The 14523-nt window shown below is 40.9% G+C and overlaps 1 protein-coding gene across 1 annotated transcript; it reads right to left on the minus strand.

Moving 5' to 3' along the window:
- Nucleotides 1–8472: 8472 nt before the first annotated feature.
- On the minus strand, nt 8473–14241 carry twnk (twinkle mtDNA helicase). The gene is made up of 7 exons (XM_035662072.1): nt 14161–14241; nt 13235–13898; nt 11841–12543; nt 10832–11072; nt 10064–10171; nt 9691–9832; nt 8473–9351 (listed from the first exon to the last, which is right to left on the minus strand). The coding sequence occupies exons 2-7, from the start codon at nt 13868–13870 to the stop codon at nt 9007–9009; spliced, it is 2175 nt and encodes a 724-aa protein (XP_035517965.1). The 5' UTR covers nt 13871–13898; nt 14161–14241; the 3' UTR covers nt 8473–9006.
- Nucleotides 14242–14523: the final 282 nt, after the last annotated feature.

Below are 14523 nucleotides of genomic sequence, written 5' to 3' on the forward strand. Positions count from 1 at the left end.
ACTTGGGTCCTATTTTTATAGACTTGGCCACTCCTATCAGCTATGATAACGCTGTGCTCACCAAGTTAATTACTGAGATCTGGGAACACAACAACACTGATAAAACAAATTCCAACAGGGCAAGAATCACAAGCAGGCGTAGGAACAGAGAGGTTGTAAACAAGCCAACAGTTTAGTAAGTTGGTCTGTAAGCTACGATGGATGTCTACAGCTGACAGTTTGGGTAATTAATTTCCTGTTCACCTTAAATGTCTTCCAAATCCATTACAAATCACTGCTGAACAATAAATATTTATTTGATGTGACAGAGTTATGGCTACGGTTTGGTTAGGTTTGGACACAAAAATGTTTTCTCCACTGAAAGGGCACCATATAGAGGGCACTTTATGAAGTTTTCTCCACTAAAAGTGCACCATAGAGGGCACTTTATTAAGTTTTCTCCACTGGAAGGGCGCCCTAGAGGCCACTTTATCATGTTGGTCCCCCCTACACTTTTATTACCTGTCTAGTCAGTGGAATCAACCTGAAACACATGGTTCACAAAGAATTATGGGTGCTGTCGTTTGAAGTAAGCTGGTTCCTTGACATTTATGGCAAACCTTCAATTTATTACCAAAAAACAGAGTTGATAAAGCTCTGACTGTTTTGTTCAGCATCCACACCTGGTGCTGCTGTGATGTTGCTCCTGTTCAGAGGTTTGAAAGGAGCATCTGGCCAGAAAACACATGCATTGTTCTTTCTTTGAATGCCACAGCAAAGCTTACTAATAAAACCTTTGAAATCTAGCATATAACATAAAACTGCTCTCTTTAAAATGGTTTGGCTGTTATGTTTGCAATTGTTAAAGCTTATTCAGTACAGAAAATGTCTGATACTGTAGATGATTCAGTGACAGTGTTGATGGACAGCAGCTATGAACTGTATTTCCATAGAAGCTGCAGAGTTACTCGTATTAAAGAGTTTGTCTGTCAGCTGAATTGAGCATATGGTTTTTATGCTTCTCCTAATTAAGGACAAGTTGATTATGAATTATATTTCCATATGTCTTGTAATAACAAAGCAATCAGTAAGGGTCTACATATGTGCCCCTTATTCTTCTCTTGACTAATCTCCAAGAGACAGATGTTAGTTTTCCTGTAGGTTCAGTTACAATAGCTTTAAATTTATAGTCAGAACATGTCACTTGATATGAATATTAACATTTTTGGCATGGTTTCATGTTGGCCCTGCATGTTTATTTTCTGCAGGAATTCAGCTTCTTTTGTCATTATTGCCTGGAGCTGCGAGGTGCCAAAGACTCCCTCAGCCATCTAATCTGGGTATCACTGTGCCAAGGGAATTGCTTTGTCATTTACTGAATAGTCCACTCACTTTGACTCCCATTATCAAATGTTGTCCTTTTATAATTGGGGAGCTTAATTAAAATATGCAGTCATTTCATGCAGAGTACGAGAGGAACATTCAATAGATCTCCAAAAACTCTCTTCCATCCACATTTGTTGGCCCGTATTTTCTGCACACTGCAAACTACCTGAAAATACTCTTGAAATGATAACATTAATATGTATCTCGATGGAAGATACTGCACCGTTAGGTAATCAGATTAACTGACCATGCTTGTGCTGATAATGCATCAATTAACTGCTGCACTGGCTCTGGTTTTCTGCGCTCAGGCTTTCATGAAGCAGACGGTCAGTGTGTGCACACAGTCCAAGAAGATTAGGCAGGGAGGGGGCCTCCTTTGAAGGTGGCCATGCAGACGGCTAATTTGAGAGTGAATGGGCATTTTCTTTGGCCTGGCTGTGGAGCATGCCTGGTTGGCTGGGCAAAGCTGTCTCCATCTCCCCTTTCTCAGTCTTTCATGGAGTGAATTAAAAGAAAGGCTGGTGTGACGTGTTGGAGGCCTGCCAGGAGCCTCACTTATCCCCAGTGTAGGACGCTAATTCTGACCACTTGCTTTAGAGGAATGAGGCCCTCTACTCATTAAAAGCAGAGATGGCTGTTCCTTAAAAGCCCCAGCAACTACTCCCTCCACAGACTCCACTTTCCTGACCACAAACCCACCACTTCTACCTCTGTAATTATCCTCTTATTATCACCTTACCTGCCCTCACATTTAAACTCTATGATTTTTCCAACATTCAGAAAAGCCAGAACTGCGGAATAAGAGCGTCTCCAGTCCCCTCAGGGCTCTTGAACAGCCTCTACACCCATGGTGCCAGGGCAGATTAAGCCCCTCAGCGCTGTCTTTGGCCAGATCTAGGTGTTACATAAGCCTCAGGCACGCCGGTCTCTCTCAAAAGCTTTCCCTGTCGTGTTCAAAAGGCAGAACATGGCCAGTCGAGCTCACTGAGACGGCAGGTGTTTACAGTACAGCTCTGTCACTGAGGGTGGATGGTCAGCTAAAGGCCTGTTGCTAATGCTACATGACAGTTCAGCATCTGAGACACGAGCACACGGTATTCTCAGCGTGGCTAGAGTGGCTGAGGAGAATCAGGAGGGTGGATGCTGGAACTGGTGTGAGACAGACTGAGTGTGCCCAAAAGCAGTACATGCTGGTTGACCTTTGGGTGTTTGTAGGTGAACCACTCTACTGGCTACCCACAGAGAGTTAAAGCACGGCAGGTATTCTCAGAGGGGTACATTTAGTGCACTCGGCTGCACTTTCCACAAAGGCCTTTATGGTTCAAAGCCAATAAATTTACTTTGAGTATTGTATTAAGCTGACACGCTTAGTTCGAGAGCAGAAACAAATGAGTTTTAAATCATTTATGCTCAACATTGTAAAGACTCAGACATAAGTATAACAGAACACTGACATATATCAAACAGTTGCTTATTTGCACATTTAGGAGATAAGGAAAAACATTAGCATTCATTTTAAATCATGTTTGTGTCACCTGTTTTTGGTCCCCACCAGCTCCTAAGGGAAATATCTGGCTCTTGCTAAATGCTTCATAGCATTGTCTGTCTGCCACTTGGTGCTGGGACAGCTATCATATAGTGGATTCTTAGAGCTTTTTTACCGAGTTAACATAAACATAACAGAAACTCCTTGAGTTTGGCTGTATTTGTAAGATTATTACTTTTATTGTACTGCTTTTATGTGGCTATTCATCATCACAACTAACACATTTTGTAACAACCACTACAATATGTAATAGTTTATTACAAAACATAGGGAAGTGTATTTTATACGTTCATGCTGTTCAGTGCAAAATGTGGATGAAGTGAAAATAGTATTACATTTTGTGAGGTTATTATATAATGCGGTGTTATTACATAATGTGTCGCAGACCTTAAAAAACATAATTTTGTCAAGCTGTTTCCAAGTTCTATATCAAACCCTAAAGCTCAACAAAAATCTATAGGTTTTTTTAGACTTTTAAAGGGTAAAACCGCATGGTGATTACTCAAGCAGTAAATAGTATATTTGTTAGGGACTATTTTGACCCATGGATTCATTTGGTGCTCTAGTGATTTTTTACAGCAGCATGTGGGATTGAGTGTAAATAAACTACAGTGTGTGTGTTCATAGTGGTGGACAGACATGTGCAGTGGTGTGTCTCATTGATGTGTGTGAGACAACAATGGGTCTGTAAGGCACAAGAAAAATCAGACTTTGGCTTCACAGTTTTGGTCTTTTCACAAGATATGTTCACAATAATAAAAATACAGAATAGCATTAGCCATTAAGTTTCACATAATGAGCTGAAATATGAGCCTTCTCCTGGTCCGGGAGCACAGAGGAGAAGATGTGCACATGGTTATTAATATACACAGTAGCAGGCATACTGTCGGGTAATGTGGGTCAAACGTGCAGAGTGCACGTGAATAAGTGAGGCAGAGTAAACCCCCGCCTTATGTCCTGACATTAAGGGGATGGTTGGGGCATTTTGAATCAGCTTTGAGTCTGAAACGGCCTCTGGTCTCTCTGCAAGCGTTGTGTGTCCTCAGCAAGCTCTGGCTGCAAATACACAGAAAAACATGGCATGTACTTTGTGTTGCAATGGTGTTATTTATGAACATTTCAGAGCGATTGTCAGTAGAATCATTGTATCCGACGCAAAGACTGCAATGATCCTGGTAGAAATACTGGGTCCCAGTTTCTCACTTTCAAGGATAAGAAAAGTTACTATGCTTTCTTAAGAAGGAGAAACTGTAATGTGACAGACACAGTGTACTGATGAACTTGCTCTACATACTCACTGTACCCCTCCATGCACTCAATGTTCTCCCAGCATGTTCTGTCACACTTTCTATTTTAATGTCAGTCTGGGTCAAATTATGTTCTCACTCCCTCCTTAAGCTGCTAAATTTGAAAATTGAGTACCATGAGTCTCAAAAATGTATGCATTTAAATTTAACCCCACTGAAACGGTTTAACAAGCATGCTCAAACAAAGTCAAGGATCTGACAAAACAATCCCAACTCAAGGTCCAATTACTCTTCTGTTTTAAACATTTCAACTGCATTACAATGTCTTTGTCATCAGATGAGCTTTCTCAGTTGTAATTGAACTGTAGATGTTCAAACCTTACATTTTTACTGAGCTTCTCGTCCATGTTGGCTAAAAGGTTGACCTCAACAGCTCATTTGCGACCAGAGCTTTCAATAATACCAGTTCCTATTTATTAAAAAAGAGGATGTTGGTTTATGTGGCATTTAAGTATTTCCCTTTTCTCTCCACTGTACTGTACTATGAAAGCAGAAATTCTTTATAAAGAATGCATCTGTTGTTGCATCAAAGATAGAAAGCACATACTTCCTCACACTTACTTTAAGCCACTAGTAGCCATTGAACGTGCATAAACTTGCTTTAAAGGAACAGTTTGACGTTTTGGAAAATATGTTTATTGGTCTTGGCATTGGAGAATCAGATGAAAAGATCAATACCATTCTCACACAGTATCTATACGCTTAATATACATAAAGCTACAGCCAGCAGCTTAGCTTAGCACAAAGACTGGAAGCAGGGGAAACAGCTACCCTAGATCCAGGAAACTTCTGGTTTTTACACTCCGGTTTTTGTACAATTCAAACAAATAAGATATATAATGTGTTAATTACTGAGCTTTAGATGTTTCAAATCTGTCTTCTGTTACCTTTGAACAGAGCCAGGCAAGCTGTTTCCCCGTTTCCAGTTTTTTAAGCAAAGCTCAGCTTATGCAGGCTGCAGCTTCATATTTAATATGAGAGTGGTATCAATCTTCTTATCTAACTCAAGCGTGAATAAGCTAATTTCCCAAAATATCAAATTATTCTTTTGAATTTAGAATTAAGATTAAATATGCTGTTTATTGTTGCTGATTTTCTCCAAAGTACTGTAAGACTAAAAAAAACAATTCCGTCTTGACACCATAAAAGAGGAAACATCTATCATAACCAAGATTGATGGAAAATACTCTGAATATGATCCCATCTTGGACATTGAGTAAAGTCCTGTTGCAGTGCCAGAGCCCCTGGCTGATTAACTCTGATTGAAAGTCCTGAAATTACCTCCAGACTTGGTCAAATAGTTGGCTTAATGAAGGGCAGCTAATGGGGCGGAGAGCTATGCATGCATGTCATGTATCCATGCGTCCCATCATCAGCAGTGCTGGGAGCAGCTGGGGCCTTGAGTTCATTTTTCGCTGACAGCTATAAACCCTGGATTTTTTTCTTGTTGGCAGAATCAGTTCATGGAGCACATGTATTTCTAATACTCCACATTATTACATCTGATCATGATGTTTTCAGTGGATTTTGGGTCAAGTACTTCATAAGAGAAAGGGTTTATCTGCAGCTGAAACATCATATCCTATAGCGTTTTAATGAAGTGGAATTTGTTTGGTCCCTGCACAATTTGTTTCCGTGATTAAGAGCTGCGTAACTCAAGTTGTTTCATCTGCTCCCCTCTCCAGATGGCAGCTATTTGAATAGGCATGCAAAACCGCTGATCAACACAGGCCATTCAAAACAAAGAGAACAATCAGGCGTACGGCGCTGTACTCTGATATATACAGTGATTTCAGCATGTATTTTCCCCACCTGTTTACTCTGTGAGAAGAAATAGAAAACTTGAGCTATTATCTTTGAAAGCTTACTTGGATTAAGCTCTGTAACATTATAAACTATGACTGACAGCTTCAAAGTATTGGAGAAAGTTCTGTGCATCTGCATGCATTTGTGTCACACTCATTCATTCCAATTTTTGTGTGTTTTTTCCTCTTTTGGGGAGCTGGCAGGCGACAGATCTGGGCGCAGTAATGCCTCAAAACACAAAGAGCCCCATTCAGAGGCCTCCGCATCCATATCCTACACCCACACAGTCAAGAGGACACCCAGACCCATCCAGTGCACAGCCTGGAGTCATTATGGAAGCAATGTGTACTTGCACAGCAGTAAAACATTCACAAGAAAACATTAAGCATTAAAGGGAGGCTCGGTGAAGAAGAAATGAGAGTAAAAGGGTGGAACAGAAACCTTGATATCACCACATCTGTCCAGGAACTGTCTCCCTCCTGCAATCTCATCTACAGTGATTTACATTCATCAAACATACTCAGGAATTGTTCCCACAGCTTTCAACAATATTTTACAGTTTCAGTTATCTGAGGTTCTCAGGGGCCCACACCATGTGCAAAGTGAGTCTGGAGCCACGAGCTTCCCTGGACTGATCTGTCAGAGACGGAGCCAACAGAGATCTCAGAGGCAGACAGAGAGGCCCCAATGTCCATAAACTCAAGACTGAGGCAAGCAACGGTACAGCATTAATGGGGGACTCATTTTTACACATCAAAGTCTGTTTACAGGTCTTGGGGACAGCATCCAAAATTTACACACGCCAAGAGCTAAATGTGGGTACATTTGGGTTTGGCGGTAAAACCCAAGCCAGCATAAGGCCAAGTTTGCATCACTGTGTTTTTTTTATGTATACTGCCCGAGACTAATGTGATCCTCACTACCTATCATGACATCAACAATTAAAATCGAAGCAGCTTACTACAATTTGACACTACACAATGACTGTCTATGTTTCTGTCATAACAAACATCAGAGTTACATGTTATTGGAGATAATAACATGGCAACACAACACATTCCCAGGGTTAAGCCCCCCCCCCAAAAGAAAACTTTAAAGACTTTGGACCCTGCTTGGGGATGTGTATAAAGTCATGTGGCTGCACCAAGTCTGATAATATTCCAAGTGATGTCATTTGATTAGGGCTGAAGACTATAAAGTTTAAAAATGAAAACAAGGGGTGTGGAGTTAGTGGTGTAGGCTACATTAGCCGTTATTAGCATAACACACACAAATCTCTCCCAACTATCAGTGGTCGAGTTGCACTGTGGGTTATGTAGGCACCAGGTTCTGACCATGAGTGGAATAAAATATATGATCTCTGGTTTTGCAGCATCTATTTTGATATTTTTTGTATTAACTTGTCCATCATGAGTCTGACAATGTTACTATATAAATAAGATATATTAAAAATATCATCATGTCATCTTTGATGTTTCATCCTGTTGCTATGGGCATATGGGTATCTTAATGAGATTCCCAAAGTGCAAAGATCCTTATTTTTTTGAATGAGTGTGACTCGGGGGGTGATAAACAATTCCCTGTGTGGATGCCAAGGTTGAAAATCATCAAAGGCCCCGATATCAAACACGCAGGCACTTTCATTTTCCCACACTGAACCGTTCCCTTCATATCATAAATCAGAAATGTATTTGGCTTCGCAGGGACTTTGATGAAATACGACACTTCAACCGTCAATACATCCTGCGGCAGCAGACAGAACAGCACAATGCAGACTTTCCCCACTTCTGAAAGCTGCTGATTCCTCATGTAACCACACACCAGTGCAGGCAGGACCTGGCAGTTGACCCAATTAAATATTCATATGAAGATGTTTTGAAAGACTCTTGCATTTATTAAAAGTCACTCAGTTTAAATAATGGATCGTGTAACATGACACATGATGAGATGGCTCAGTCTGACGGCATTAGGCAGGTACATGACAACCTATAGAACCTCATCGCCTTTTCAACATAATGTGTAAGCTGACACAACATAATTATCGGTGTTCAAAGGTTGTAACAGCCACAGCAGGAGGGCAAAAGGAGGCCGAAGATCTAACTGAAAGATTTATATGAAAAGCAATCACACAAGAGGACTACTGTGCTTGCAGTTATTGAACAGCACATAAATAACCATTTTCTTGTTAAAAGGCGTGATTGGGAATTGTCACGCTTGTACTTATTGATAAAACTGCATCAGTAATGTTTAAACAGTCACTACTGAAGTCTAAAGACAAAGCTAAATCAAATACAGGTTTGCAGTGTGCCACTTGCACATATAGATGATATTTACTGTGGATCTTTATTCTCATCAGCGTCTAGCCGCAGTGAGCTTCAGTTTCATCTATAAAGCGCACACTGCCCCCTAGTGACAATTAATTGAAAAACACAGACAAAAGGCTGCCTCACAAGCATTTTATTTAAAAAAAGAAGCATTCATTAATGCATTGTTGTATAAAAAGTCAGTAGAGAGAGCACTTGTGTCATCCTGGCAAGCAGACAGTGTGATAATGTTTACCATGAACAGTAACTCTTGGTGTCACAGTATATTTTGAAATTGTAGAACACTTTTAACAAGGAATTCAGTTTTAATACACAGTAGTACCTGCATAGAAAATCTTTACAAGCTGTATAGGAGCTTAATGTGTACTTTACCATCATCATTTCACATTCTGGTTGAAGCATCCATATTTCCATAATGAAATTAATCTTAAGTGACTTCAAATTATCCTTGATAACTATAACTGTTTCATTGTGAATCACAATCAGAGCTTTTATTTCATATATTCTAGAATATATATGTATTATTATGCATTGTTGCAACATACTTAATTTTCAGCTTAGTTAAGACATAAAACTGTCTAACACTTTAATTATCTTTTTAACCTTCAACTATAAGTGTGGAAGTGGTAAAACAGACTGAAACTGCTTACGAACTATATTACTTCTGCATACTGTCATTTCCAGTACGAGGATCTTTACTAGTTTGTCGAGTCTTTGTTGTTTTGGCCACTTTTTCTTTTTTAACCAGTTCCTTCTTCACTGCCTCCTTGACCACCTTGACCTCCTCTTCCTCTTCATTTTCTGGCTTGCCGACGACCTTTCTCAACCTGACCTTTCCCTTGACGGGGGATGAGAACGTGAGCGAAGACTTGATGAAATCCAGAGGGAAGATACCCACGTCTCCATCGAAGCGGTTCTTGGTAACCTGCAGGGACCTGCGGCCGGGACACGTCACCAGCTTCTTCTCCTGCAGAATGAGGACGTTGTCGGCTTCTTGGCTGGCCTGGAGTGGGTTAGAAGGTCATGGTGTGTCTTAGTTATGTCAGGACATATGTATTTTCATGATAATGTCAAGTCAATGACAAAATAGCAGATAAAACTTTATTTAGTAATAATAGTACGCTAAATATGTGGTTATTACAAACATGATAAAAGTAAAAGTGCTTCAGGCTTTAAAAATCTAAAATTCAGGACTTACAAATAAAAAATAAAATTCATATGTTTGTCTGAGTTGTTTGTTTGTTTTTATATTTTTATCAAGAGTAATGCCTTATCTTTTACTGCAAACCAAATCTACCCATGGGTACAAATAAAGTAACCTTGAAAACAGAAACACTCTTACCTTTGCCGAGCCAAAGATGGATGCTGTTTGTAGTTCCCGGTCATCCTCCTCTTTCCTCGGGTGAATGATCAGGGTGACGTGGCAGCTGCTGTTGGTGGCAAACTTCCTGAATGCTCCGATAATGTGGTCCTGGACTGCAAACCTGGACCACACGAAACATCATTTATTTCCATATTTGTCACGGACAATGCACTTTAGAAGTATTGTGCCTGATGAAACGGATACTATACTGGACCAAAACAACATTCAGACTAATTCATTCAGATTGTTTAACAGTTTAAAGTTAAATACAGTTGCATTTGAAATCAACTTCATTCATACTGACAGAGATACAGGACAGACATCTTCCTATTTGTCATAACTGAACTCTTACTTGTCTACTGTGAGGTGTTCCTGCCCCATCATGAACTGCAGGTTGTCTATGATGACATGGTTGATATCATACAGGTAGACAGCATGTTGCATAGTGTCCAGCACTGCCCTGTGGAGAAGGTTGGAGAAGGGTTAAAATGATACGTGTGAATCTGAAGATGTTAAATATGTATCTCACACTGCAGGTGAGTCCACTCGCCATAGTTGGAGTAAAGCAAGTATTACAGACAAGCACTAGTTTAAGAGCTGCAACTAACTTCATTATTATTATTTTCTTGATAATTGTTTGGTCAATAAAATGTCAAAAAATTATCATCACATCTAGAGTCCAAGGTGTCACATTGAAATATTTTGATTTGTCTTACTAACAATCCAAAACTCAAAGATTTTCTAGTTAAAAAGATACAAAACAGAGAGAAGCAGGATTTTCTCAAACTGGAACCAGAGAATGTTTTTATTTTTTTATTTTGAAATAGATAATCATATTAGCTGCCAATTTTCTGTTGCTCAACTAATCGATTAATCGACTAATCATTACGCTTCTCTTTAGCTTAAATTCGGTACAATATCGAGAAGAATTTGTAGCAATCGCCGGCAGTCTTACAGCTACTGTTTAAGTTATCCAGTGAATTACTCGATGTTCTGTTCTTGCCTGACGCTCACTGAAAAGAGCAATTAACATTATGTCGACTGGGATTAGGTTTGCTTGCATGCACGCGTTCAAAACAAGTACAACTAGCTGGATTCCTGAAACCCTGACAAGACTTACTTGAGGTTCTGCTGCCCGTGGAAGGTCATAAAGTAGAGTGGCAGCTCTTCAAACTTGTCCGCCCAGAAGTCGTACTGCTCCAGGTTCTCCTCCAGCCTCTGCATGGCAAACTGTGTCAGCATTATCTTCGCCAGACGCACGTTGTTGATCTCAAAGCTGCCCCATAACGTGTTGACGCCCTGCATGCAAAGGTCCAGGGCAACCTCGCTGATTAAGGTGGTCTTCCCACTGCCCGTAGGACCTGGTGAACAAAGAAACAATACATATTAAAAGGTACACTACAGATATTTCGTTGTTAACTTGCAGAGTGGAGAAGAGATAATACAGGTACCAGTGTTTACACCTCCTATTCAAACGTGACCCAATGTATTATTTTCCGGGGCAGTTTGAATGAAAGTTAACCCTGGCCTGCTCTGAGTGTGAATGTTGTACTTTGATCCATATATAAACAAAGAGGGTAGCTCCAACTTTACACCAAAATTTAAAACACATAAATGGAACCTGTTGTTACTTATAATGATAAAAAAATATTTTTAAAGTTGCATTAATTTATTTTTTGGCCATTTAAGCAAGCTGAAAACACCAAACTGACTTTTTATTACCTAATTATTATAATTTTTCACCAGCTAGTTGCCAACTGTCTCTCTAGTGAATGTAATGGGCAGGTAGTGTACAGATAAAGTTGCTGAAAACGACTACCTTCTGTGGAGTTTGTGGGACAGAAAACTAAAACAATGACCCTCCCTGGAGCTGAGAGCAAGTGTTGGGTGATAATTCTCTGTGGGTTCGTCACTACCTTTCACATTAGTCATTTGATCCACTGCTAATATAAAATATTGATTAGTGCATCTTTAATATTTTAGGATCCTATAAAAGGTGTTTACATCCGTATTAAAGAGGTACAAACCAGGACTATACTTTTAATAAGGATTACTTGAGAAACACATTACATTTTTTTATCCCAACAAAAAGAAATGACCGATTAAACTTTTAAACATCATGTTTGTACCTGTGAAAACAGTCAGCTCCCCCTTGCGGTGTCCCTTGAGGATCCTGTTGAGCTCCTGAAACCTTTTCCACTTCACTCCAGCCACCTGGTCCGTGTTCACCAGCTCCCCGTACACGTCCTCCCTGAGCTGCTTGAAGGAGACTATAGACTTATGGGCTGCAGGGATGGAGGATTTGATAATAGGGACAAAGTTCTTCCCCTGGGCCAGAGCCTCCACGGGACACGGCCTTGACTCCCCGGGCCGCACCAGCGAGCAGCGCCTCAGACCGAGCTTGCGTGAAAAGATCTTTGACGCCTCCCATGAGCGAATGTCGCCTCCCAGCCACAGAGTCACACGCTTGAACTGTTCCAGGTAAGGCAGCAGGATCGGCGGAAGGCAGCTGACCCCACGTGGAAGAGCAACACTGGGGAGTCCCGTGGCCTGACTCACAGCCAGTGTGTCCAGCTCATGTCCCGTCAGCACCACCTCAGAGTCCATACTGCCCACCAGGGGGAGGCCAAAGAGGTTGTAGTAAGAGTTACACTTCGGCAGTGTAGCTTCATTATAAGTAACTTTTTCTGTGTCTGTGCTTTGGGCGGAAAGAATCTTCACCCCCTTCAGAGTGGAGTTGGGTCCACCAAACCAGGGGAAAACCAGACTCTTGGTAGGCTTGAAGACCCTCACGCCAAACTTCTTCAGGGTTGCATCGGAGATCTTTGTGATCTGAAATAAAATGATAATCAAATGTATCATCCTGAGAGGAAAATAGTCTTCAGATGTTACAATATTTTCTCTCATTTATTTATGTGAGAAGGTATTTTAACCCTAAGCCATTTTTGATTTACCTGTTTTTAATTAATTTAATTTAATTTTAAATTCCTGCTGTTTGAGCTTGTTTCTGAAAATCACCTAGCAACTGAAAATAAATCTAAAATATTACAATATAAATATTTAGTCAGTATGTTTTAGTGTTATGTTATTATGCCGTGACTACAGCATTTTATTGTGTTCAAACCAGAATTTAGTTTTGAAAAGCTCTGTATATAGTTAAGTTAGATTCTTTTATATAAATCTAAATGTTTAACAGTTATAGGATGCAACATATACTTACTTAAAAAATTGATAATATGATCTACATAAAGATAGGACTAACTAGATCAACTATTCATTGAAAATAATAAAAATGGGTGATTGTTAGCACAGATCTCCTTTAAGCTTATTATGTAGAGCTATATATGGATCGACTTTCCCTGCTGTTCAGTGATTGTGATGGTGTCAGGCAGCAGTGTGGTTCCTTGATTATTACAACTTAAAAAACAAATAAATCCAATAACACGTCCGGACACACACACACACACACACACTCCTTTAGATAAACCAGCACACCTCTCTCCAATTCACACTCAACAATTACCTGAAACATGGTTTTGATAATCTGAGCCTCGTCCTCAGGGAGGTCAGTGAAGAGCACAGAGCTGGACCAGATCATCTGCACCTCCCTCAGCTCTCTCTCCCTCTCCTCCTGCTCCTCCACACTCTCTGGATATCCCAGCAGCACATGAGGGCTGAGGAAGTCCTGCTCCTCCTTCTGCATCACCTCAAGGCAGTCCTGGAGATCCTCCCAGCTCCCTTCCACCAGGGTCTCTTTGCACAGAAACTGTCCAGTAGTTTTGTCCACGAACAACATGAAGCTGTCCTTCCCGGCAGACGAATGGACAAAGATGCTCGGGATGTGGAGGCAGCTGTAGCCATCGTGGAAGGGAATGTCTTTGGAGCGCAGATACTGTTTGATATTTGTGACTGTGACAGGGCTCACAGGGAACTCTACAAGGGACTTGGCATCCTTTTTATAAGCCCTGGTCCCACTGTGTGCCAGGAAGTAGCCTCTCCCCAGAAGCTGTGAAGCACATGGAGCCTCGGGGGGCCTGTGAAGGAGCCTCTGAGTGAAATGTCTCACACAGAGGGATGAAAAGTGTCTCTGGTGGAGGATCCTCGGGGCTGGCACCTGCAGGAGGCAGGCGGGGCCCTTCAGCAGCAAACTCCTCCACATGAGTTATCTGGTTAGGATCTTGAATCAGCTACAGGCACGGGAATAGAAAGAAACATCAGCCTAATACAAGTGACAGCGAGGATAACGTTGTGTCTCGGGTGACCTGTGCTAATTTTAAATCAGCGATGAGGGTCAAAAAGGGTTCGCTTTCTATTAAACGGACGTCGACGATGCAAGAAAATGAGCCTGAATACGTGTGAGAGCCTTAACTTGAAATACATTCGGTTTCATGACACAAACAAGACGAAACAACAACAAACAAAGTCCAGTTTACTGGCTCCGTTACTTGCCCTCATTCTCCTCCATGCTTCTCTAACCCGGGCTTTCGGGTGCGTTTTCAAAACAAGTCCGTGTGAAACACAGGGCGCCAGGTAACGTTACCGAACCACAGAGGTGTGTGCTACATTTAGATTTTTACATTTTAAAAACACTTCAAAGCTTCCGATATTAATTTTTAATACATTTTAAAAACACATTCAACACTTTAATCTGCCGACGGAAGATGTTTTTGTATGAAGTCGTATTTTCCTTTTAACCGTCTTGTCCCATATATGTTTCACTCCGGAGCTTCTCATCGACGGACAGCGCTATAACACACGCCCGTCAAAGTCGTCCTCTGTGAATGTTTTGGCTCTGTAACGGCTCTGTAACGG

The sequence above is a fragment of the Morone saxatilis genome, unplaced genomic scaffold, assembly GCF_004916995.1.
Source record: "Morone saxatilis isolate NCDOM2014 unplaced genomic scaffold, NCSU_SB_2.0 Contig1, whole genome shotgun sequence".
Lineage (NCBI taxonomy): Eukaryota > Metazoa > Chordata > Actinopteri > Moronidae > Morone > Morone saxatilis.

Excerpts from the sequence above, each read along its gene's own strand:
- twnk (XM_035662072.1), bottom strand. The coding sequence starts at position 13,870 with ATGTGGAGGAGTTTGCTGCTGAAGGGCCCCGCCTGCCTCCTGCAGGTG. Across the intron at positions 12,544-13,234 it reads TTATCAAAACCATGTTTCAG|ATCACAAAGATCTCCGATGC; the intron begins GTAATTGTTGAG and ends ATTTTATTTCAG. Across the intron at positions 11,073-11,840 it reads GGAGCTGACTGTTTTCACAG|GTCCTACGGGCAGTGGGAAG; the intron begins GTACAAACATGA and ends TTTGTTCACCAG.